General features: G+C 39.4%; 2 protein-coding genes across 5 annotated transcripts in view; both read left to right on the top strand.

Annotated features, from left to right (window-relative positions):
- Positions 1-274: 274 nt before the first annotated feature.
- LOC124223209 (glutamate receptor U1) lies at positions 275-3,749 on the top strand. The gene is made up of 8 exons (XM_046634977.2): positions 275-638; positions 715-1,205; positions 1,270-1,596; positions 1,672-1,837; positions 1,908-2,116; positions 2,201-2,290; positions 2,433-2,593; positions 2,658-3,749. The coding sequence occupies exons 1-8, from the start codon at positions 476-478 to the stop codon at positions 2,971-2,973; spliced, it is 1,923 nt and encodes a 640-aa protein (XP_046490933.2). The 5' UTR covers positions 275-475; the 3' UTR covers positions 2,974-3,749.
- A 7,515-nt stretch (positions 3,750-11,264) lies between these two features.
- Positions 11,265-24,416, top strand: part of LOC124223207 (uncharacterized) — a 28,803-nt gene continuing 15,651 nt past the window's right edge. The window contains exons 1-3 of one of the 4 annotated variants that reach the window (XM_046634973.2): positions 11,265-11,563; positions 12,168-12,296; positions 14,771-16,073. In XM_046634973.2, coding sequence (XP_046490929.1) covers positions 14,933-16,073 — 1,141 coding nt within the window. In that variant the 5' untranslated portion in view covers positions 11,265-11,563; positions 12,168-12,296; positions 14,771-14,932. Of the gene's footprint in view, positions 11,564-11,862; positions 12,012-12,167; positions 12,297-14,770; positions 16,074-24,416 lie in introns of those variants that run through there. The other 3 variants (XM_046634975.2, XM_046634972.2, XM_046634974.2) reach the window with 3 other exon arrangements.

The raw sequence follows: 24,416 nt of genomic DNA, 5'->3' as shown, positions 1-24,416 counted from the left end.
AGGCTTGCGCAACGCGGTTATGACATTGTTCGCAAGTATTAATTGCATTCTATTTGATTTCTATTTGAAATTTCGTATTATAGGCCACGTTACCGCGGAAGAATACAGACATTAATTAGTATAGGCCGAAACATCGTTCGTAACATCGAACGATTATCACCCTAGCAATTTTATTTATTTCAAGACAGCACATTGTTATTAAATACTCGCATATTCACACGCTGATTTAAAACTCGCACAGGTATGATACCACATATATAATGTATGAGAAAATACGTTATACCGACAGCGATCTATACAGCTAATAAGCAGAGTAGTAAAACGCGAAGATCTCAGCGGCGGATAAGAAGTGCTGCAGGATTATTTATTAACAGCTGGTGGTGGCAAGATGCTATCCTGCACTATTACCGTCGGCACTGATATTAGGTATTAGTTATTGCTGCGGCGCCAGTCGATTCCAGACCTGCAAAAAGAAATGCGGACCGTTACTCCGACCGCCAAAATCCTCCTCATCTCCCTTTTGGCCGCCTCATCGATCGGCGATATCCCCAAAGTACCGAATTATTTCAGCCTGGTAACCCAGGTGCATACTTACTTCGGTACTTCCTGCGTATTTTTGGTCCGCAGTAGAAACGACAGTAAGTTTGATTATAATTGAATGAGAATTTAATCAAGAATCACATCATCGAGTTTGATTGATCCGCTTTTCCTTAGCTTTGAACAACGTGTATCGCGAAGGTGAGATTGTGCGAAAATTTTCTCACGAAGGAATCCTATCTTTGACGGTGGAGTTTTTGCGACTCAATGAAACGCTGCAATTTTACTCGAAACGCGTTATCCGAGCGCTGATTGTCGTGCACTTGAGGACGCGCGAACTCGTGGCTGAATTTTCAAAAATCACTGAGAATTTCGAAATGACCTCACCCTGCTGGCTCCTGATACTCAGTGACAAGATTTTCCTCGAACATTATCCCACGGCCAGGCCCTGCGAAAACACATTCCACCTGACATTCAACACCGAGATGCTCGTCGCTCGACCTCCACATCCGGTCATTCAGGAATGGTACTGGCTGGTCGACAGGGTAAAAACGGAGGATCTAGCGATCTGGGATTTGGACACAGGGTTCGCTCTGGGGAACAACATGAGCCTCTATCAGCGAAGAAGTAATCTAGAGAATTCAAGAATCTCTGTGACGGTAGTGGATGTAAGTAGCAAACAATGCCGGTACCAACATTCACAAATCGGCAAATCAAGGAATAATTTTCCAGAACCCTCCGATGATAACATTCGCCAAAGACTCGATTGGCGGACTGTTTGGCGGAATGCTGATGGAGCTGAGCAAAGTCGCCAATTTCACCGTCGAGTTTGTCGAACCCAAGGAAATGTCCTACGGGAGCTGGAACGAGGACGAAAAACGTTGGACGGGGATGATGGAACTTCTGACAAATCGGAAGGCCAGCATAGCGGCGGCCGATTTCAGCATCACAAGACCGCGTTTGGAGTCCGTGGATTTTTCTCTACCGTTGTTATCGACAAGAAACAAGTTGTACATCAGGAAACCCGATGGTGGAATTCAGTGGTCGGCTTACTGGCAGGTATTGTCCTTCTTTTCGATACAGTTCAATAATCGGCAGCTGTGATCATATTCGAAATTCTTATTTCTTCATCAGGCTTTCGCTCCTGGGATATGGATCCTGGTTGAAGTCTTGATTTTTGGTACAACGATGCTCCTCACTCTGATCGCTGCCGTTAATAAATTCAGGTCGATCACCATAGACGTGTTCACAAACTACCTCCTACTCGTCTTTGGAATATATTGTCAGCAGGGATTGCCCGGTGAGTATCGTCAATTACGAGGGCATGGAAAGCGCTTCTGATTACCCTACAGCGAATCCTTTTCTTTCAGAATTTCCGTCCGATTCACCATCGCGTATCGCCTATTTGTCCATATTTCTGTCAGCCTTGGTAGTTGCCGCGGGTTATTCGGCCGCCCTGATAAGCTATTTGACAGTGACCAGCATAGCCCTGCCCTTCTCAACCATGGAAGGATTTGTCAAGGATGGAACTTACGATTTAATAGTATTCCGAGACGGCGCCGAGTACGACATGTTCGCAGTGGGTATTATGATATAAAATTGTGTTATTTACGGAGAATTGGGAATAGCAGCTGAAACAACTTGTTTCTGCGAATTTACACAGACGACGACTGAACCGACGATGATGAAAATGTGGGGCATGATGAAGTACAGAGACCTGCTGCCAGAGACGTTGCTGGAAGGATTCCAGCAGGTGAGATTAAACAGTGCGAAAAATTTTACGCCTGAAAATCACGACGTGGGCCACCCGCCGTACATGCCTCACGTTTGGCTTGTCTATTTTCAGACGTTACCAGCGCGCGTAATTCAAATGTGTATTTTTCCGTTCAAACTAGGTATGCGATGAAAAAGTTGCTTTCTACATACCAGCAGTGCTTGCAGACACAGTCAGCATCTATTTGCCGTGTAAAGTCGTCGGCATAGACACCAAACGAAGCATGAGTCTAGCCATGGCGTTATCCAAGGGAAATCCCTACAATGGACTGATAAATTATCAGTGAGTATCGAATATCGAATTACCCTCGTTATTCCGGCATTAATTTTCACCGTCAATTTTCCAGCGTTCAGAGGTTTCGGGACCACGGTATTTTGGGTCGTTTAAAAGACCTTTACGGAAGGCCGCAGAATCCGTCAACCGTCTCGCCACATTCGGAGGTTACAGTGTGGGGCGTGATGCCGGTTCTCGCAGTTTTGGCGGGGGGTATGATTTTCTCGATTCTGGTTTTATACCTTGAGAAAATATGTTTCTCTAATCGGAAACGATGGGTAAAAGACAAAGAGAAGAGACTGGCGAACATCAAGAGCGAGGAGATCACGAAAATCCGACTGCGCAACAGACCTGGGAGACTTCCACCACCGTCAAAATTTTACCCTTGAATATAGCGAACGGTTTTCTTAATCCCGGTGATTCTATGACGCTAAAAATAGTCACCTTTTATCAACGTGGCGATGATAAAGCAATATAAGAAGTGAATTAACTTTTAAACAGATTAATATCTGCCGCATCAAACGTGACAGACTTATAAAAGCTTTATTCCTGCCTGAACAATTTCGATAAGATTCGGCACGCTTCGTCGATATAATCTTAAAGCATAAACAACGTGCAGCTGGTATAACTTTCCGTTTATGTACCGATGGGTCAACGGACGTTGATGAATTTTCAAACGACACGTCTCAGATTTTTATCAGAAATTTACGTCGTCTAAGCCATTCGTTATGTCCGCCAGCGATCATTCAATGATTTTACCTGCGGCTCGCTGAGGATTCCCTGATAATTCGCTGACCTATATTAGAGGTATGACACAAAATAACTAATTTCCAATTATTTTGACGGAGTATTAAAAAGAACTTGGTGTATGGAAAAGAGCGACATAGATTCCCCATTTTGGATAGAATAGGGGAAAAATCGTGTCTACCTCGACGCCTGCACGATATCTATGCGATTTATAAAAGTCCACGAACATTTGCGTTTGTCGCTTGAATTACAATCAATAATGCTTATCACTGACGGTTGAGGCAGCATCTGTGACTCGAACCATGACCATACGTAACGCTGCGGTGCATTAATACCGGCTGATCTTTATCTAACTGATGTTTAAGTATACGCATAGATTTCTATATTATGCAAGGCTACAAAACGAGGATAAAATATGCACGTGCTGCTCCGTCCCGATGCTATCTTACCAATAATTAACGTAACATCAATCAACGACTGCTGTAAATAGTTTTTTACCTTCAATTCTAACGTTTCGTTACTCCTGAAAATCCAACCCCAAGGCTTCCCAGTTGCGTTAATTCCGATTCGGAAATTAATAACAACTGATAAGTTTAATTTGGTATTCCTGCAGATAATGACGTACCATCTAACTACGAAAATTTATCAGCTCGTATAAAACTGACGTAATACATTCAATTAACATCGGCTAGCGTATGAAGTATACAGAGAGTCACTTTCGTGGGCGGATTATGGTTTTCAAAAGATCATCGACTCGGCCAAGGTACCTCGCTGATAATTATTTTATCCACGGCGTTCAGCTGTTGCTGGGTGTAAATGACGTAGCATTTTAATTGGTCTATCCTTTATGATTTACACATACATTATAGACGCGGGTACCTATATCGAAGAATCCGGTGGTTTATGTTCATGTGTTTCGGCGTTGCCCGGGGGCGATTGACACCCACGACTCGTCTTGACCCGGGGATCTTTTCGCCTACGATTATTCGAGCAAAGTAGGTACGTATAACGCATCCAGGTATAAAGCTGAGGCTATAAGTTTCGGCAGTGCGGACAATTTACTTCCATTTCTAATAATATCTGCCCATGGGCTCCATTCCTGGTTACGGTTTATTTATCCAATTCCTTCTGTCCCCCTCTTTTTCCTCACTTTTTCATCCTTCCCCTTTCCTTTTTCGTCGCCTCGATTAGTCGCCCGAACTCCAGACTCTGTTTACTCGACGTCTGCATGCCGTTCGTTCCACGTTCCCGATGCAGCTGACAATAAAGATTGCTTTACGTATGTATGTGTAGATAGAATAGCAAATGCCTCTCGACGACTCTTCTCGCACATTCTCGTACCGCATCTATGTATTGTAGATATACATATCATAAACCGAGATCAAGTGAGAAGCTTTTCCGCCTCGACGTCCTTTTGACCTTTTTTGCGTCCATCTTTCACTTCGCGATCCTGCCTCCACGCCTAAACTGGCATCTTCTCCGTATGCAGAAATCGTATCAGAAAACACTCACTTCGCCCTGCGTAAATGATAAAGCTGCGAAATTTGATGTATGATGTCAATAAGAGACGCGTAAATTCACCGAAAGTCACTTGAAGCTACTTGAAATCACGTAAAGCTACTGGAAGTCACTTGATGTCACATGAAGTTACTAAATTGAAGTCACGCAAAGCCGCTGGAAGTCATTTGATGTCACACGAAGTTACTGCAAGACGCAAAAACTTAGCTAAAGTCACTGTAAGGTATTTGAAGTCACACGAAGTCACTTGAAGACTCGTAAAGTCATGGGAAACTACTTAAACTCATGGCATTATTGAAAGTCACGTGAAGCCACCGAAAGACATGATGCTACTCTCTTTTTAACGTCATTAGAAATCAGTTGTAATCACGAGAAGTCACTTCTATCCACGCAACAATCGCAACGCAAATTCCATTCGCTGATCATCATTGTTTCCTGCAAATTTACAACGATTCGCGGCTCATGGCGTTAAAATTCCACGATATAATTCTCGCAGGTTCCCACGTACGTATAAAACACGCGCATGCATAATGCAATCAAGTGCGCGCACTTACGACGTTATATCTATAATACTTGAACATGTTATAACGTACCACAAGCCAACGACATTAGTGCAGCATTGATGCTAGTTAGCGGCGCGGGTTTCGGTAACCTTTCGCTTCCTTTAGGCATTCCAGCCCGTCATCCCACGCTGGGTTACCATGGCATCGTTCATGCTGTTGGTACTAGAATCGTAACCGAGGTCCAGTGTTACAACAATGCCGTCGTCTCCTCTCGTCTCCTGGTGTCTAGCAATAAGCGAATGATTCACGAATAACATAACAAGACAGCCCTCGACGTCTCTAATTCCTCTGCAGTGCCTTATAACATCGACGTCCAGTGTTTCAACAGATTCAAAACAATGCAGAAAAGTGTCTTGGTTTTTTATTTTGCCATCAAAAACGTGTGCTTCGTCATTGCTTATCGACATCACTATTTTAAATGTTGTGCCCTACCGATTTGCCGACTCTTGCATTTTCTTTTTTTTTGCACCCACGCATAGTCATTCTTGTCTTTGCATAGTTTGTTAAATTTTTGGAATTTATATCTAGCCAATCGATTGTCTGATTCGCTTATGGAATTGGTTTCACTCAAACGTATGTAGATCGAAGAATCGAATTTCAACCATTCTCCTCCTACAATTGGAGTCATATTATTTTAGCAATGAAGTTGCGAGTCGACACGTACTCGCGATGCATCGCGATTTCATTGCATCGCAATTGCTGCTGCGCCGGTGCAAGCGGCTTAAAAATCTCGCAGGCCAAGCTTAAGGTAACATAACAGTACTCGTTCCTTAGCACCGGATATGGACGGGCACGCGCTGAGTTTCCGGCCTTGTTTGACCGGAAGTAACCTTTGTACGATTAGAAAAACGGGCACGTTTTAACGACGGGCCATCTCGCGTTACCGAGATCGCATACCTTGCGGGTCTTCGACTCTATTATATATCAGATTCGAACACCGATTTCTCGCTATGCAAGTCTCTCGTGAAAACTACGGAGAATTAAACGGAAGGTACGAGAGAATTGTATATACTGCAAAATAATTACCTTTATAAATCGGTGTAAAAATCACTGAATCGTGAGATGAACAATTGCACGATTCTCTGCGAGATAGGATTGCAAAATGAATCGAAAAAGATCATCCGACTTTAATACAGAGATGCTATAGAAAAATTACCGATTCATTAGACACAAAAAAAAAAAAAAAAAAAAACAACAAATATTATATCACTGCACATTTTTATGAATATGTTTGCTCATACCCTACCGAATGATCTCCTAAAGAATAGATGATGATTTCAAAAATGCTTCGAATTTCTTGAAATGTAAAAAAAAAACGTCGGATATCTTTTTGTTTCTTGAGTTGAGTTTTTTTTTTTTTTTTTTTCTTCCGCTCAAGCACTTTTTGTATAAATTCATCCGTAACCTCGACTGCGGGAAGAATCTGGAGCACCGATGCTCCAAAGAACAATTGAACCGTTGTTGAGACGGTTATATACACGGAGTTAAATTAGCGGGAGTTATCGCACCTTTCACAATCCATTTTATCGGTGTATTTAATCTTGGGAAATAGGTAAATCCAACCGGTATACTTTATAATTATACCATATTGTATGACCACAATGCCAACGCAGTTCTATGTATAGACAATGCACAGCTGCTGTAGGTACGTAACAGAAAAATTTCATTAAAAAACATTTTTCAAACGCTCGTGTAATTGCACGAGCCACCGGCTAATCGTTTTTCGCTCTAACAATAAAACGGGGCTAATTATATCTGATCGCCGGTATTTCAATCCCAGATTCGTGTGATTTCGAACGTGTTACAACGCAGAATCCATTGTACAATAATAAAGTTAAATAATCAAAAGTGTGTAAGAAATTTAAAATACTAAATTTAAACAAAGGTTGAATTAAACTCTCTGAAATTAAACGTGAAGGAATTAAAAAAATTTAGTATATAATGCAAAATTTAAATGCAAAAATGCGTTATTCTAATGAAATTCGCTTCCAGGTAGGAGGAATAAAATTTTTTTATAAAATTACGTATCTTGGCACCAATAATAATTTAGAACATTAAATAAATTTCATTCATTTCTCGAGAAAGATTTTTCTCATTTTTAAACGCGTCAGCTAATCGATTATTATATTTTTTTTTTTCGTATTTGCGCGAGTGCAGAATAATTGTTCGATGCCTGATCGTTCTATTTTTTTTTTTTTGTCTTTACTTACCTTATTTCAAAGCACCTGGCTGTACGAAAGTAAAAAACGCGTTCGCAATAACTGCGCAATTCGTGATGCGTGCGCCAGATGGAATGTTTTGCAACTGAATACCTGCCCATGTATTCTATCTCGACAAGTTGACGGCCTCGCTCGGATCTCCGTCGTCCAGGTCGATCCGCATGATGCGTTTTGCCCCGCATCGACGCCTCCGTCTCGCGCAGCGTTTTTCGCAAGCATCGTAACGCTGCAAAAAAAAAAAAAAAAAAATTGGCGGTGTTAAAATGGACCAACAGTGAATGGTAAGAATTTTCGTGATCAATTCGGAACTTGAACGTCTGAAAGTCGGATTGACATCAAATAGTGTTGGATTGACATCGAAACATTTCTATAGATGGTCACACCTCATGTAATTTTTTTTTTTTTTTGCATTATAGTATCACAGTATTCGATATTTCTTGTAATCACATTTCCTAGGAAATTTCATTCGAGATGGTTTACAGACATTCAAATTTTCTTTGACGAATGCGAGTCCACGAGCATTGTTATTATCATTGTTATTTGTGAAAAATTTATATCGTGTTATAAAGTTCGCGAGCTATGCATGACTAATTGTTCAAAGGATGAGAATTTTTGTGCAGTTTTGTATTTATCTCTCTCAGGGCCAAGTTCATGCGAATTTTATACACATGTGTAGACGTTTGGAATGATATACTTGCTAATTTAGTCAGTCTCAGATCAAATTTACGCAAATTTTAAGAATGTTTCGACAATCTTCGTCTGATTCGGATCAACTTAATGCAAATTTTGTACATTTCAAATGAAATACTTGAGAATTGAGGGCAATTGATTCAGGTCAAGTCTGTTCAAATTTAACAAGTTTCAAATAAAATACTTGCAAATTCATCTTGTTGTGGGTGAAATTCACTCAAAGACTTGTTTGAAACAAAAATCTCGGTTCGACTTTCGTTTTTTTCGTGTCAGATTCACGAAAATTCTTCAAGCTTAGAACCAAACGCTTGCAAATCCCGGCTGTTTTGGGGTCAAGTTCGTTCAAAGTCAACAAGTTTCAAATAAAGCACTCGATGTTAATCTTGATGCGAGTGAAATTCACTCAAAGACTTGTTTGAGACAAGAATCTCGGTTCGACTTTCGTTCTTTTCGTGTCAGATTCACGAAAGTTCTTCAAGCTCAGAACCAAACGCTTGGAAATCCTTGCGTTTTTTGGGGTCAAGTTCGTGCAAAGCTCGCGTGCATTTGTCGCAACGGAGTTGAAACTCGACCCGAAGACACCGGAAGGTGTCTCGAACTGCTCGTGTCGTCGATACGGTGTCATAAACGTTAAGGTGTGTGTGATAATTACGGGCTTGTACCGTACTTCGCGAGACAACCCGGTATACACGGTATAAGCTTAGGAATCGTGATCATTGTTCGAAGATTGTGTCATTCGTGGGCTCGCCCATCGGCTGCATGCCGCACAAATATTTGGCCTTTGTTATTCGCACTCGCAGAGCTCGCAAGTCGGACGACTCTTGATCTGTCGGATCAGAAGCGATCTTGTAGCACTGGTCAAGAAAACTTTTTGAACAAGGAAGTTGCTTACTGACTTTTAAATGCCTATTTTAAAAATTTTTTATTAGTTTTTTTTTTGTTTTTCGACTTACAATAAATGCCGGATAGATAGCTACGATAAATAATAAATAAAATTATCCCGAATCAAAAGAATTAAGTCAAAACGATAAAGATTCACATGGGTATTTCAAAATTAGTGGGAACCTTCCTTGTTTACAAAATTTTATTGACCGGTGTATTGTAACAATATCTATGACCTCATTTTTCTCGACAAGACCTGTACTTTTGGAAAAACTAATAAAACTATTCGTATCTAAAATATTCTAATATCAATTCTATTATTCTAAAACTTGTGTCTAACGTAATCAATAAAAAGTTTTCGTGTTACACACAAGAAAGTGAATTTTTAATGGTAATCCTTGAAGTCACGACAATTATAAAAATGACGAGAGAAGACGGTTTTTTTTTTTGATAAAATTACAAATTTTAACTCATCCTCGTTTCACTTTCGGTATATATTATGTATATCGTAAGTAATGTTTTAATCAACGATCTCATTTAGGGCGACAGCTGTGCACCGTTTATGATCTATATTTGTTCCGTTTCGATTAAATACAGAAACCTAAATACGAACGAATATGTATGTATAGATACGTGTAACCGAACTTTGTCCGTATGCACAAGCAGCTCCAGATGCCCTCGACTATATATATATACATGTGTGTGTGTGTATACGGCCCAAATTCGAGCAGATGATCAAACATTCGTGTAATATAGGTAGAATTCGTTGGAAATGAAATATTCTCCGACGGTGATCGATTCTATCCCGATTTACAGTTTTAACAAGCCACGTTGTAGAAAAAAGGATCGTTCCTTTTTATCCGCAGTTTTTTTTTTTCTTTTTTTCGTTTTTTTGATTCGGTTGAACAACTATCAATATCACAGGTAAAATGACAAATCGCATTCGTGCGGTATTAATTAGCGAGTGAGAATAAAAAAAAAAAAAAAAAAAATGGCGAGTAACTTTTGAGAAATGTTTACTAATTTTCGAAAAAAAAAAAAATGAAACATTTAGCCGGGTAAACAGATCTTGTCTGCTAATGAAAATATTCACAGCATTCGCTGTAACGGAAGTTATGTACTTTTATTAATTGTTCTTTTTTTTTTTTTTTTTCTTCTCCTCAACTGTTACACAGGTAATGATATGTAATATATGGAATTTCGTTTTAAAAGCATCATTTTTATTAATTTTTTTTTTTTTTTCTCTAGCGAAAAACAAATTCGCTCAAGTTGAAGGTTAATTGAATCAATGCTTTGCAGAAATAAAAAAATATCACATTATTTTGCGACGAGTCTAGTATTTTCGCTGTTGATCTGTAAAAAAGTAAACTTTGCACGATTTCAACGTTAAACCTTGATTGAGTTTGTATGTCGTCAAAAAATGATAAGAGACCGTTTCTTGTAGATTATTAAATACCCTACAAAAATATGTACAGGACGTAAATTGCCTCGTTAACGAGCTACAATTTTCAGAAATTACTAAAACCATTTTTTCCTGTCAATTAAATGGAAAACGAAAAATTTCGTTCAGAAGCCACTGAATATTAACATTAAGGTATCAATTTATAACAGGCGTCTCGTTACCTCTTCCTACAACCGTTGAACATGTAACTTTGAAAAAAAATAAAAAATTTAGTCGATTTTTTTCCACCAGTCTAGTGTATATACATATACATATATATATATATATATTATAATATATCCGGTGCGGTGATATAAACGCGTATATATGGAAGCCCGAGGTGGCGATCAGTGTGGAATATAATGATACACGTGTGTTTTTTGTGTGGGAGAAGTTTGGTAGAGTCAACGAGTATGTGTAATAATATATATACATATGCATACATACATATATATATATATATATATATATATAAAGAGCGAAGGGAAGTGAGAGGTAGATACGAAGAGAGAGGGAGAGAGACAGGGAGCGATGGTGACGGGGGGGGGGGGGGGGGGGGGGGAGGTGTAGAGGTACGTGAATGTGATTACGCGTTTCTGTCATTCAGTGTCTATCGCGTCGCGAAGCTCCGAGCACCTTGGGGGAAACGGAAGTCGATCCCGTCCCACTCGGCTTCAATGTTTTTCCGCCAAGTATAACGAGAAAAAGCATTAAATCAAAAAGGAAAAAAAAAAGTTAACAAAATAGAAACTATCCCGCGAAACAAACGTCAATTTGATTATCCTGATCGGTTTTTTTTTGTTTTTTTTTCTTTCAATTCATTTTACACTCTTCCTTTATTATTATTATTATTATTATTATTATTATTATTATCAAACGCACGTTATACAAGGAAAATTGCGCTTCATGCGGGCGAAAGGTTGTTGAACGTTTTTTCCGAACGTCCGTAATATACGATAATGCCACACTGTTGTACTCGTTTTTTATTTTTTTTTTTTTTTCTTGTTTTTTATGTTTTAACAGCAAATTTGAATGTTATAACTAATACCGTGGTATAATAATACGTGTAATGTACTGTGCGTATAATTAAATCGATCCTTTCTCAATGGCAAACTTTTCGCGAGACCGGTTTCTGACGAGTTTTTAATTATTCTTGTTATTATTTCTTCTGGTTCGTTTTTTGTTTTATTCTTGTTTTTTTTTTTTTTTTTTTTTTTTATCCTCTCTCACCAATACCGCTCAATTACCGTGACTCCGTGTGTGATTAACCACGTACAATAACCAATTCAAAGTTTCACTTTAGCGCGTTTGTTTGTCACCTCTAATAATATTCATTGTTACAAGCTCGTGTAGAGTGTCGTTTAATGGTAATTATTACATCGTATAATATGTTTAATCGGTATACATATAGGATCAAATTTAATCGAACTGCTTCTGCGAATTCAGTTATACATATATGTGACTGTAATTTCTTTCTACATATGAGTATGCATGCATGTGTATAATTTGCAAAATCGTCCTAGATACTCAAACGAAACGACAACCACGAGCCGCAATAACCGCTGCGATCATATTGCATCGATTCTGCAAGGCCTTCGACCTGAATTTTAGCACACAGAGCCCAGAATCGCGATTCGCAACTATAATCGACGGTAATAAAAAAGAAAAAAAAAAAGAAAAAAAGAAAAAAAAAAAAACTACACCCAATGTGACGTATAGAACGACACCAACGACAGTCTGATTTTATCGCAACTCAACTAAATATACACTGTTACAAAAATCAAACGGTCCACTTTACGTTTAAGTCATTCGTTCACGTTTCTGTTGGATAAATATGACGGCTTGGCAGTGCATTAAAAAATTGTAAAAAAAAAAAAAAAAGGCAAAAATTTTTATTCGACTTGCTGGGATGTATCTTTTTTTTTTTTATTTTTCTCTCTCTAACCGCGTGCACAGTGTATAATTATAATTAGATCTGAGAAAGTAATTAGAGGAGGCTAATTCGGAAGGGGTAAGAACTAATTGAACATCAGGTGCAGCAGCGTGGATACTTTAACGGGCGTATACATGTATGATGTTTACTGTTAAATCCTGAAATTAGCATATCGTTACGTTTGCTTGGTTGCAACATAGGAAAGGACTGAGACGCGGGCGTTGTAACTTATAAGGAAGGTACATATGTGCATACCTACCTACCGTGTATTAAAATACGAGGTGGGGAACAGCTCTGCCTACATACATCCACCCACATCGTTGGCCTTCGGAAATGCAGTTAAATATCCTCGGAAGTTGTTGAATATAATATTAGCCAGTTGCCGTGCCGTTCGGAACGAAGTTACGAAATATTTTTCCATCGGTTCGAAAGTTGTTTTAGAACATTTTAATCGACACCCAATAAATTTCTTATATCACCGTCGTTTTTCCCCACGGTGACACTGCACCAAATTCTAATCGTAAATTTGCTTTATTTTGGTTAAAATATACTCCGACTAATCACGCGTTTTTGAATGTCATACGAAGTTACGTAGGGAAAGAATTTTTTCAACTTTTTTTTTTTTTTTTTCACAGTTGCACCCAAATATCGAGGTAGTCATATTTTTCGATTCGAAGATGAATCGATTTCTGATTAAAAAAAAAAAAAAAAAAAAAATAGAGAGACAAACTCGACGAAGAAAGAAGAAGAATGATCTGATCAAAAATAGAATTCTGATCGTAAATTAAAACTGTATTTATTTAAATTATCAAATATTTGTTTCACCTTATTTGATCGCTGTACATTGTTATGTCAATAAAATTTTTGTTCGTACGTTGTATTGTTTTTTCGCGACGGGCATTCTTTTCAAAATATAGTTAATATAAATATTTGCTCGCGGGACGTTTCTTCGTCGAAAAATCGATGCCTGTGCCATGACTTGTAGGTATATTCTTTCCGTAGTTTCTTACAAAAATTTAAAGAGGTTTTGAAATTTTTTTTTTTTTTTATCCAGTCGTTTTTAAGCATTTCAGCAGATGTACCAAGTTTTTCAAAAAAGTAAAAAACTCGTACAAAGTGTTCGAAAATTGACTGAAAAAAAAACAAAAAAAAAAAAAAAAACAACGTTCTATTCGTCCTCGAAGTATTTATCAGTTCAATCAATGGCGAAATATTCTCCGAGTGCCGAAAGCCGATAGATTCGAGAGGAAACGAGTAAAATTAATTATCCATGTATTTCATTTCCGCCGATACGTAAAGCCGTCAAATAATCGAGTTGCTTTCTTCGATTCTAGAAAAACGAGACAGCTGTACGATTAAAAACAAAGATATTTAATTTGTACGGAACAAGATAAATAAACTGGAAATTAGTCTCAATGTGAAGATGATCAATATCGATATTTGATGAATTTGAAACGAATTGAAATTCCGAATGGGACTCTCGCAGTCCAAATCTAAAGTTGGGAGAAGATAAAAAATCAAGTCTTCACTATTCGACAAATCTTTACCAGTGTTTTTAATTGCAACCATGATGGTAAACAAGAATGAAACGATATCCTAGTTTATTAAAGAAATTAAATGATTCTTAGCAAATTCGAATAACACAAGATAAAACGTCAACGAATTTGGGAAAATGTTTTGTACTTAAAGCGTTAGAAATTGTTAGACTATAGTTTTTTTTTTAATGAAATTTTAATGTTTTCAGGTTAGTTTCTTTTATTCACTAGATTTACAAAAATTATCCGAAAAACGTTCAAGACATATTACACGATATCAACTTCGGATCCTTGGAGATGATCAGAATAATTCGAAAAACATGAAAATCGGATAAAAACCACCAGAGTTGTTCCAATTCGAACGATCTGTTTAAAAAACTTTTTCTCAAACAGCTGAAATGTTAGTTTATGTTATCCGAATTTGCTCAGATTCTTTTTTATTACATAGCAACGTTGCGATTTTCTTCACGTTCGCTATCGCTGGTAAAAATCAGATTGCTGGTTAGAATTTTTTTTGTTCTTCTCGACGTTTGATTCCCATTTAAGTAGCCTTGAAACTCGGTTTGACAAATGTTTGATAAACCGAGCCTGCAAATATTCTACCACCACGACGATACAAACAAACTGTGAATTTAAAACTCGTTAAAAATTTCCACAGGTTGCGGTTGAGAAATGGGCAACTAATCAGCCTCTAGAGGCGATAACTCGAGTCTAATCGTCGCGGGTTCCTGCCTCGAAATCGGCCCAATTTTTCGCCACAAGGCCCAAACTCAGGCGGAAGAAAAAACCGAATCTCCAAGGCGTCAAGTCCAACGGAAAAATGGTGTACAGAGGAAATCTGCAGACGGACGATCCAAGGGACGCACCTAAGTTGCTCCGGATGGCGCCGTTGCGCGCGAGTGGTCCGAGAGTCCCAAAATCGGGCCCACCGGCCGTCGGAAATAGTGAAACGGACTCGCGGAGGGGGGATGAAAAGGGCTGCGCTCGTTCCAACGGTCCCAAAATCGGCGTTCCGAGGCTGCGGAACATAAACCAAATCCGAGAAACGGTTTTCGTCGACGGTTCGCTGACGCCGATCGAGCTGATCGGCAGGGGGGGTGGTCGGCCATTATCTGCTACGGTTCCTTCGGAAGTCGAGGCCGCAAAAAACGCGCGCAACTTCCGGCCGCAGAGCACGATGTTGGCGAACCTGCGAGACCTGGAGAGGCTGCGAAACACGCCGCCGTCCGAGCGGTGCGGAAAAATCGGCAGATCGGCGAACTCGACGGACGTGAAACTGCTCTCGAGAATGGCGGCGACGGAGCTGCGAAACGCGACCGGAAATCCGAGCCGCGAGGCGCTCAAAATCCAGTCGGATATATCCAGGATCCAACGGATGTTCGAGGGATCGATCGGCGCCGGATATCAACCGGTTAAGAAGGTAGATCAGGGAAATCGCGAGGCTGCCAGACGTATTAAACCGAGACCGGAAGTAACAAGGCCGAGGATTTTGACCAAGGAACTTACGGACGCGCGCAAAGATACGAAAGCGGAAAAAGTCTGCGGCTCGAAGCCTCCGAAACACGCGGCCAGACCGCAATCAGGGGCCATTGAATCGTCGTCGAAGAAATCGGAGGCCCCCTTGGTTCCGGTAAGGAGACGGAAGGAGGTCCTGCGGGACAGAGCCGATCCTGCTATCGTCGTGGATTTGACTCGCGGCCAAAAAATTCCGCCGGGTAATCGATTTGACGATTCGAGGAGCGAAGAACCTGCGACGAACTCGAGGACTCAACCGGTTCAGGCTCTTCAGCGACCCGACATCCTCGAAGGACTCGTCAAGGAGTCGGATCGGCAGATCGCCGATCTTCAGCAGGACATTAACGCCAGGAGGAGCAGACCGAGGAGCGTTTGGCGCGGCATGGTTCAGTCAATGAGGCTTCACGACGTCGAGCTTCATTCCGACAACGAGGATCAGCACAAAGGTAATTTTTTTTTTTTTTTTTTTTGTACCTTAATTTTACATTCAAACCGGGTGTCTCACGTTAAAAAATATTCCCAGATATACCAGGGAGTAAGGATTGAATTGAAAAATACTTCGGACAAAAGTTGGTGGATATGAAAGGGGGGCGTCGGATGTGAATTCCAGTTTTTGGGTCCGGGGGACTCTGCTGGGCCCACTGAGGCCCAAGTTTTGTTTTTCGAATTGAACCTCCTATTTTTTTTTTTTATTACATTTTCTTATTTCTCATTGCAAAGTGAGTAAGTTTGACGTTTAGTCGTATTTTGGTTTTCGCCTTTGAACAGGCCCAAAATGTTGTTTCCATATGTGTACATCGGATAACGCTAATGGCAGCGGTTCTTAAATGCTTGGCAATGCTCAAAAAATGATGCGAACAATCGCCTTCGACCCTTTTCAATGTTGAGCAAATCTGTTCGCCGTAGAACTCGTTTTTATTTTCAAATTCTTCGGAAAGATCGAAGCATCGCCATTCTATTCACGAGAATACTTCAAACAACGTTTTGGGCCTGATCGAAGACGAAAACCAAATAATAACCAACTTGATCACTTTTCAACGAGAATCAAAAGAATTCGATGAAAAAAATCAGACGTTCCATTTGAAAAACAAAAATTATGCCTAAATGGGCCCAGAAGAGGCCCCGGACCCAAAAGCATGTTTTTTTTTTTTTTTCAAACGGGACACCCTGTAAAAGGCGTTGGGTCTCTCAAGTCGCGTCGATATTCTCCGCTGGATTCATTGCGACGAGAGGAAGTTACCGATTTCGAAACGGTGGAATACGGATTACGCTGTAGGAAGCAAAAGGAAAAAAAAAAAAACTTCCGCGACTTTGACCAACTTGGATTTCCCCGATAATTCAGATTGAAATCTAAATCTAAACAGTTGTAATTCTCTCTTCCACAGATTACAGCAACTAATCGATAGCTATGAAGCAATTTATAATTTGTGTGATTGAGTTTTTCTACCTCGTAATTTTTTTTTTTTTTTTTTTTTTTTCACCCTTATCCATCGAAAAAATGATTAATCGATCAATCGAACCGTCGCACAAATCCAAGTTACTTCGTAATAATAATTCTGCTTGTCCTTCGGTAAACGAATCGAATTCGTCGATTAATCGATTAAACGGTAAAACGATTAGTCTAAAAACTCGATTAATCGACTTGTCGAAAAAACGACCATTCGACCGATCGCCCGGCGCTCGTTAATACTAAAATTCGCCGACATGAAGCGAATTATTTATCCCCGTACCAAGCCCCAAAATTACTCGGCACCCCGCGTTAATTTCCATTGCGGGGTTCCGGCAGCCGGGCCCCGGTCCCCTATTTTTAGTCCTCAGCCCCAAGCCGCCTTCCCGAGTCCTGCATGTCACATACGGCCAGGCAGTGGTGGGCCAGGTCAGGGTGTCGGGCCCGAACATATGTCGTCGCGTATGGATTTTCTCAGCGTTAAAACCGTGCCCGGTGTTGTTTGTTTGTTTGTTTTTTTCATTTTCTTTTAACTTTTTTTGCGGCTGGCCCGGTTTTTCGAAACGCGTGCCGCTCTGATTTCGAGACTCGCGGCGACTCGCCGTCCAGCGTATTTGCAACAGATATAATACGCTTGTCGTGTGGGAGTTTTGCGGTTTCGACGTAATACGCGCATCGCGCAAATTTCCGCTAACAGCTCGTCGTTAGCCTCATAATTAAACCCGAGTTCTACGTTACGAATGCACGTCCGTTACCTCGAAGTCTATTTATACATACCCACGTTGGACATAATTTACAGTATCGAGGGAAAATGTTGCGCGGACAATTGCGACCTGGAATTTAAAACCGCGATTTTACAATAACTCTTTTACCAAGAATGATTCAACAGTTCGTTGAATTATTCTAACAAATATTTTTTCTCTTCCTTTCCGCTTCACTTACATATATTTTATTCACGCATGCATCGTACATTATCGTACTCGTAATAACGATTGTAATCGTTGGTGCCGTTGAAAAAATTGATAAAGGAACCATTTCCGTCCTTTTACATAGTTGGATTATAATTGCACGCACGGTTTTTTTTTTTTTATTTACCTCCTTCCATACGTTTCAGCGTTTTAACTCCTTCCTTTCCCACTCGACTCTGCAATTATACTTCAAGACGGGTGAACGTGACTTATCGCAGATGAGAAGAGCCTTCCATCCTCATAGATGGCGGTAGACTAAATATAACGATAAGCACCGAGTCTTGAGAAACTTAAACTCCGCTATCAGAGCCACTCGAGTCCTGTGACAAACCACGTTGCAATTCTTCCCGAAAAAATTTCGCGATAATTTAAATCATATTCTTACTATCTGCAAATCTTTTTTGAAATTCTGGATATCTTTGCTTGTCTGATTGAAATTTGCTGAGATTTATTAGGGATTCTTAGGGGCATTTCAATCACGTTCAGAGATTTTTCGAACAGTATTTTCGCTTTTTATAACTCCCGATTCAAACTATATTCAGCCAAAAAAACCAACCTATCGAATCTATGGTCTTGAAAGGACCTATTTAATGAGAAAAAAATTTTCCCGTTTGGAAAAATTTTTAGCTCAATTTTAAAAGGTGTCGATGGTCATTTGAAATTTTCCATTTAAATAATACGCTAAAAATATTTTCCAAGTATATTCTTGCAGGGCATCAAATTCTCTAAAAAAAAGACCCTGGAGTTGATTTTCTAGACTCCAAATCCGTATACTTACGGCCGCCGTGAAAGTCGAAGAAAAGCGGAAATATGCAGTATAGCGTTGATACAAAATTATAATCGAACTTTAACGAAAAATGAAGAAGAAAAACGATTTATTTTGCAAGCAGCGCAATTAAATCGCCAGCTATATCCTAATTGTAACGAACAAAGTTTTATCAACAATTAGAAAGAATATTAATGTTTAAAAGTGCGATAAAAAATAAATGAACGAGTTGAAACTCTACTCCTTTGACGAATCTAGTTTATAAACAACATCTGTCGCACACCTTGTTTCATTTTAGTTTAAGTCTGTTCATTGAGTATGAATATTTTCAATCGTAGAGCCCTAAAACTGCATATTTCTGCTTTTCTTCGACTTTCATGGCCCGTAAGTATGCGAATTTTTGAGTCTAGAAAATCGATTCGCGAATCTTTTTTTTAGAGAATTTAACGCCGTTAAAGAATATGCCTTGAAAATTTTTTTCATCTCAAACGGTTCAAAAGTTACAGCATTTGTAATGAAAAAGAAAAAAAAAAAAAAAAATGTTTCGCGTGTTATTTAAACGAGAAATTTCCAACGTCCAACGACACCTTTTAAATATCAGCTAAAAACTTTTCCAAATCTTCTCATCAAATAGATCCTTTCAAGACCATACATTCGATAGGTTACTTTTTTTGGCTCAACCTAGTTTACACATATTTCCCGAATTCTCATATCCTCCTCCGGTAGTTTGACTCGATATCCCGAAGGGATAATCCGGTTTCCCGATTCAGATCATTGCAATCGTAGGCTGAATAATCGGTGGGGGGCTCGGAGATTTTTTCAAATTCTTATCTCATCGGGTGGAATCGCGTCGGGCGAGGCAAGCGCTTCCGGTTCTCTTTGTGTCAGGACTCCTCCGATCCTTTCGCCTCTCAACTTCCCGCAGGATCCTCGCTCCGCCACCCCTGCAAACAGCAGCAGCAGCAGCAGCAGCATCCCTTCAGTCTACGCCCTAATATTGATCTGGGCTCTCCTCATCCCCTGCATCCTCACTTTCTCTCCGTCGGCGCGCATTCACAACCACAATGAGAAATCCCTCCCTCCCCCCCCCCCCCCCCCCCCTTCACCCCCCCACCCCTCATCCCAGCCGTCGGCACCCAGACACGCTTAAAGTACGTCCGATGTGATACTCGACAGTAGAAACGTAGCTGTCAAACCGTTAACACGCCGTTGACAATTCCGGCGACACGTTCGTTTCGCGAACGAGATTAATCAGCTTCCGGTTATAAACGCATCGTCGGGCGTTATTCTTTAATTTGTAATACTAAACGTATTTCGGGGTGGAAAATGCAGACGATTTTTTACGCCAAGGTTTATTGTTACACTACCGATGCAGAGCTTAAGCAGCAGTGATTACTTCCGAATTCAACTTCCGGAAATGGTCTTGTGCGATGTATGCGACTCCAAGGGTACGGCAATCATTCGTTATACGTAATAAATTTTTCAATCCTCCCGCACGTCGTACGATGCTTTTCGTTTTCTTAATTTCATCCAATTATGCCAATTTTATACAATGGCTGTATTGTTGGTAATTCGAAGGATGTATTTTCGCGTATTTTTAGCTTTGTGTCATCGGCGATTCTGAATCGGTTTATACGGTGCATATTATCGTGTTTGTACCAGATATTGACAGTTTTTTTTTTTTTTACAGCAATTGCAAAAACATCAAATTACAAAGTTGCTTAGAAACTGTGACTAATAGTTAAATAAATGTAGTTTGATTCAAGTAGAAGAACGTGATCATTCTATTTCACGTGTAGATGAATATTTTGATCCCCTGAATTTTATCCGAAAAAATTCCGATCTATAATAATTACAATTTTGTATCATTTTTCGTTTTTATCGCAGAATTAATGAATTATTAAATACAGTTCGTTTCGTTCGGATGAATGAATGATAAAAAATTTACAATTGCATGATTCGTTTGTGAAAAATTCGTCAACGTTCGATCGTGAGATCGATTTTTGGCATTATAAAAAAGTGTTCGAATAAAATAAGATAAACAAAAACGGTCATCGACCGTTAAAGATTCTTCGATTGAATTTTCGTTGTTGAAAAAAATTTGCCTTTATAATACGTAAAGAGATGATATATTCGTTGTAATCGAACTTTGTTTAAGTTCAGTTTTAATTTATACCACTGATCCGTGAATCATTCGTTCTGGTCTATCAATTTTTCTACCGGACTGTACGCCTGTTGAATCTTTAATCCGAAAAGCTGCTTATAACATATACTGTATACGATTTAATGATGCGAAGTATGACGCGTGTATGCAGATGCACGCATAGCTGAGCGTACGATCGTCAATGTTGATCTTGAAGTAGGTGTGAATTTGCGTGTGTGTATATACATACACACACCTATTCTCTCGACGAAGATCATCAGAAACTGATTTTGCGTTGCAATTGCCAAAAAAAGGATCGACGATACCTCGTTTTTCGTAATTCCAACGATATTGAAACAGTTTTTTCAACGATGCCTGATTTACCGAATTTTTTCAGTCACTGTAACGAATGAAATTATTTCTCATTGCATAAATTATTTTCACACACTTATTATTTCGAGGAGGAGATTGGCTCGGTTAATTTTATGCGAGATAGCCGACGTAAGGGGTGAACGAGTATCGTACGGTGGGAAAAAAATGACTACAGCGAATGAAAATTGAAAGAAAACGAGACGAAACGTCGGCGTTCGGCATTTGATGATATGGGATGTAATCCCCCATCGGAGAGTGAACTTTAGAACAGCAATGCTGACGCGACTAGCTCGTTATCGCCTCGCAGGCATTTGAGATAAGAAAAAATAGAGAAAGAGAAGACGGGGACGGACTGGCGGGTAAAAAATCTCGAATCAAAACACAGCAGCTATGCGGGGTTCGGCTTATCACGAAAAACCAACAGCATCCCTCTCTCTGAGATGTTGTTACGCATCGCAGGCTTCTCGCTTTCTCGAAGCTTTTTGGATATGGTAAAACGTTGACGTGCAGGCGCGATTTTTTTTCTTCCTTATCTAAGGGATACGAAAGAATGAAGAAAAATATTGTGTGTAGGGTTTTTTTTTTTTTTGGTTCTCTTCTCCGTCTGTATTTAGAGGTTTCGGAAAAGAGAGAATTTTTTTCTCTCTTCAAACACGCGTCAAAATTTCAGCACAACATCTCAAACGGAATATCTCAGCTAAATATAAACTCTTGATATTGATGTTTAAAAGTGTCTGTTTCATTTTTTCGATTTTCCATTCAAATGACGTGTAAAAAAAAAAAAACACACAGCAAATATTTTAATTTTTCTTGCTCGTAAATGGCTCGACGTACAAACTATCCAAACAAAGATTCTCACAGGAAATTTCACGCTCTATAAAAATGTACAGAGATAGAATTTTCCTAGCTCTAAGCGTTTTCGAGATATTCGATTATGAACGTTGAGTCGTCTTAAATATCTCTTGATCGGTTAGAGTTAGGAAAATTCTTTATCTGTACTTTTTTATGGAGCGTAAAATTTCCTATAAGAATCTGTATTTAGATGGTTTATGAGTCAAGCCATTTACGAGAAAGAAAAATTCAAGAAAATTCCCGATTTTTTTTTAACCGTTATTTGAATGGAAAATGGTAAAAATAAAATTACCGCCTCTAAATATCAATATTAAGAGATCATGTTTCGGTGAGATATTCCGTTTGAGATGCTCTGTCGTAAGTTTGACGCGCTTTTGTGATAAATAATTTTTTTTTCCGTAAATGGTTAATTCCTATACCAATAAAAAAAAAAAATATATTCAAATGCAATCCGATCTACACTCCATTGCTGTGCAATTTATCGATCAATCGTTTTTTCAATTCATCAATTAATTGACTATTTCGATTAATCGTATTTCCGATAAATCGATTAATTTGCCAGCAGAATTATCGTGAGGTAACTTCGATCAATCGATAAATTGATCGATTGCTTGTCGAGGCATAAATTTCCGAAATACCTTTTTTGATATTGAACCTTCGTGAGAAAACCTCGTTAAATCCTTTCATCGGCATGCTTTTTATCTACCTTATTCCACGCCGCGAAGACGTGTATATATATATATATTTAACACACACATATATTTAAACTGCGATATTATACGGGCTGTTAAGGAGGCGGCGGCAACGGTGCAATTGGGTTTATTTGCCTTCCAATTGTCATTTCCAAGTAGACGTTACATCGTTATTCATTATACGCAAGATCCAAATCTACCTAGCATGTATACGTCTGAAGACTGAAAGGGCCTTCTTGTAGTTAAAATTGTTTATGGTGTTCGTCGGGACCGCGGTGACGTCACATATTGACTTAACCCATAGCGCGTTATAGGAACCGTCGGACAAGCACGTAGTTTCGACTTTATAAATTACAACGGTAATGCCAACGAGTCAGCGTATGTAATTCAATTTTAATCAGCCGAAAGCTCGATATTATTTTCACGTTGTGACATTTCAGCGGTATAAATTTTCTTTTTCGTTTTTTTTTTTTCCCTCCCTTCCTTTTACCGTTTAACCGCAAGGATTTTCTTTCCACCGTTTTTCCTCTTCGATCCGTCAGACTTTACGTTATCGACGGATCAATTCGGTAAATCGTGCACGTGTAATCCGGAAACATTACACGATGGGGAAAATTACACGCCCAGGTTCGTCATGCGGGCTACCGGGCTTGTGGAACGAGACCGTCATCAAAGAGCCGTCGAGTCATCTTTGTAATAATCCGTGAGATCTTGTTGCGACGAATCATGCAGGAGCTTTGTTCGTGTCGAGTGATGCGATCGGAGGACAAAGTGGAAAATGGATACCGTCAAAAATCCGGTTACTTCTCAATCGGGCTTTATTTTGCGCCGCTGTGAGGATTCTGATTAATAATCCTTTTGATGCGTCGTATCATCGTTTTTGAATTACATGATGTAGGGATTTTGAAAACAAATGATCGTACGATTGGTTACGATCGATTATCTTGGTTCACAATGTCGAAAGGAATTTCATTAATTTGCGAATTTCACTTTGGCCAAACATTTTTCCGTTGTAAAATAATCTTTGATTATGAAATACAAGTCGACTTTGAACTGTGATCAAATTTTTCAAAAGTCGTCGTGAACCATTGGCCGTCTTAAAGGATGTGTGAAAATTTGTAAAAAAAAAATTCAAAATCCTTTACCCAACGATGTGAGTTTCGTGCGGATCTTTCGAACGCACCGGAAGTGGCGATAATGCGAGATCCAGAAACGAGCGGATAATCCTAAGACTCGGTCGGTTAAGTTGTTCGTACGGAGCTGTAAAGTCTTGTTAGTGTCACCGACCTCTGACTGCTGACACTTGTTATGCACGCGTATTTCCCTCTCCGTGAGTCGTAGAAGTGCATGCCGAGTCGAACCATGCGATGCGCGCGATAAGTATTGCGGTGATTTTGTCGATGGATATTTTTTCCCAGTATCAGTTCCACTGTTGGAAAATTTCTTTATCAAAAATTTCCGCACCTTATTGGAAGTTTTATTCGGATACGGAACAGTGATTTCACCACAAATTTGCTGTTTATTCAATTTACAATCGTAGACTGAATTT

Source organism: Neodiprion pinetum, chromosome 7 (assembly GCF_021155775.2).
Source record: "Neodiprion pinetum isolate iyNeoPine1 chromosome 7, iyNeoPine1.2, whole genome shotgun sequence".
Lineage (NCBI taxonomy): Eukaryota > Metazoa > Arthropoda > Insecta > Hymenoptera > Diprionidae > Neodiprion > Neodiprion pinetum.
This window is presented reverse-complemented; position numbering and strand designations above follow the sequence as displayed.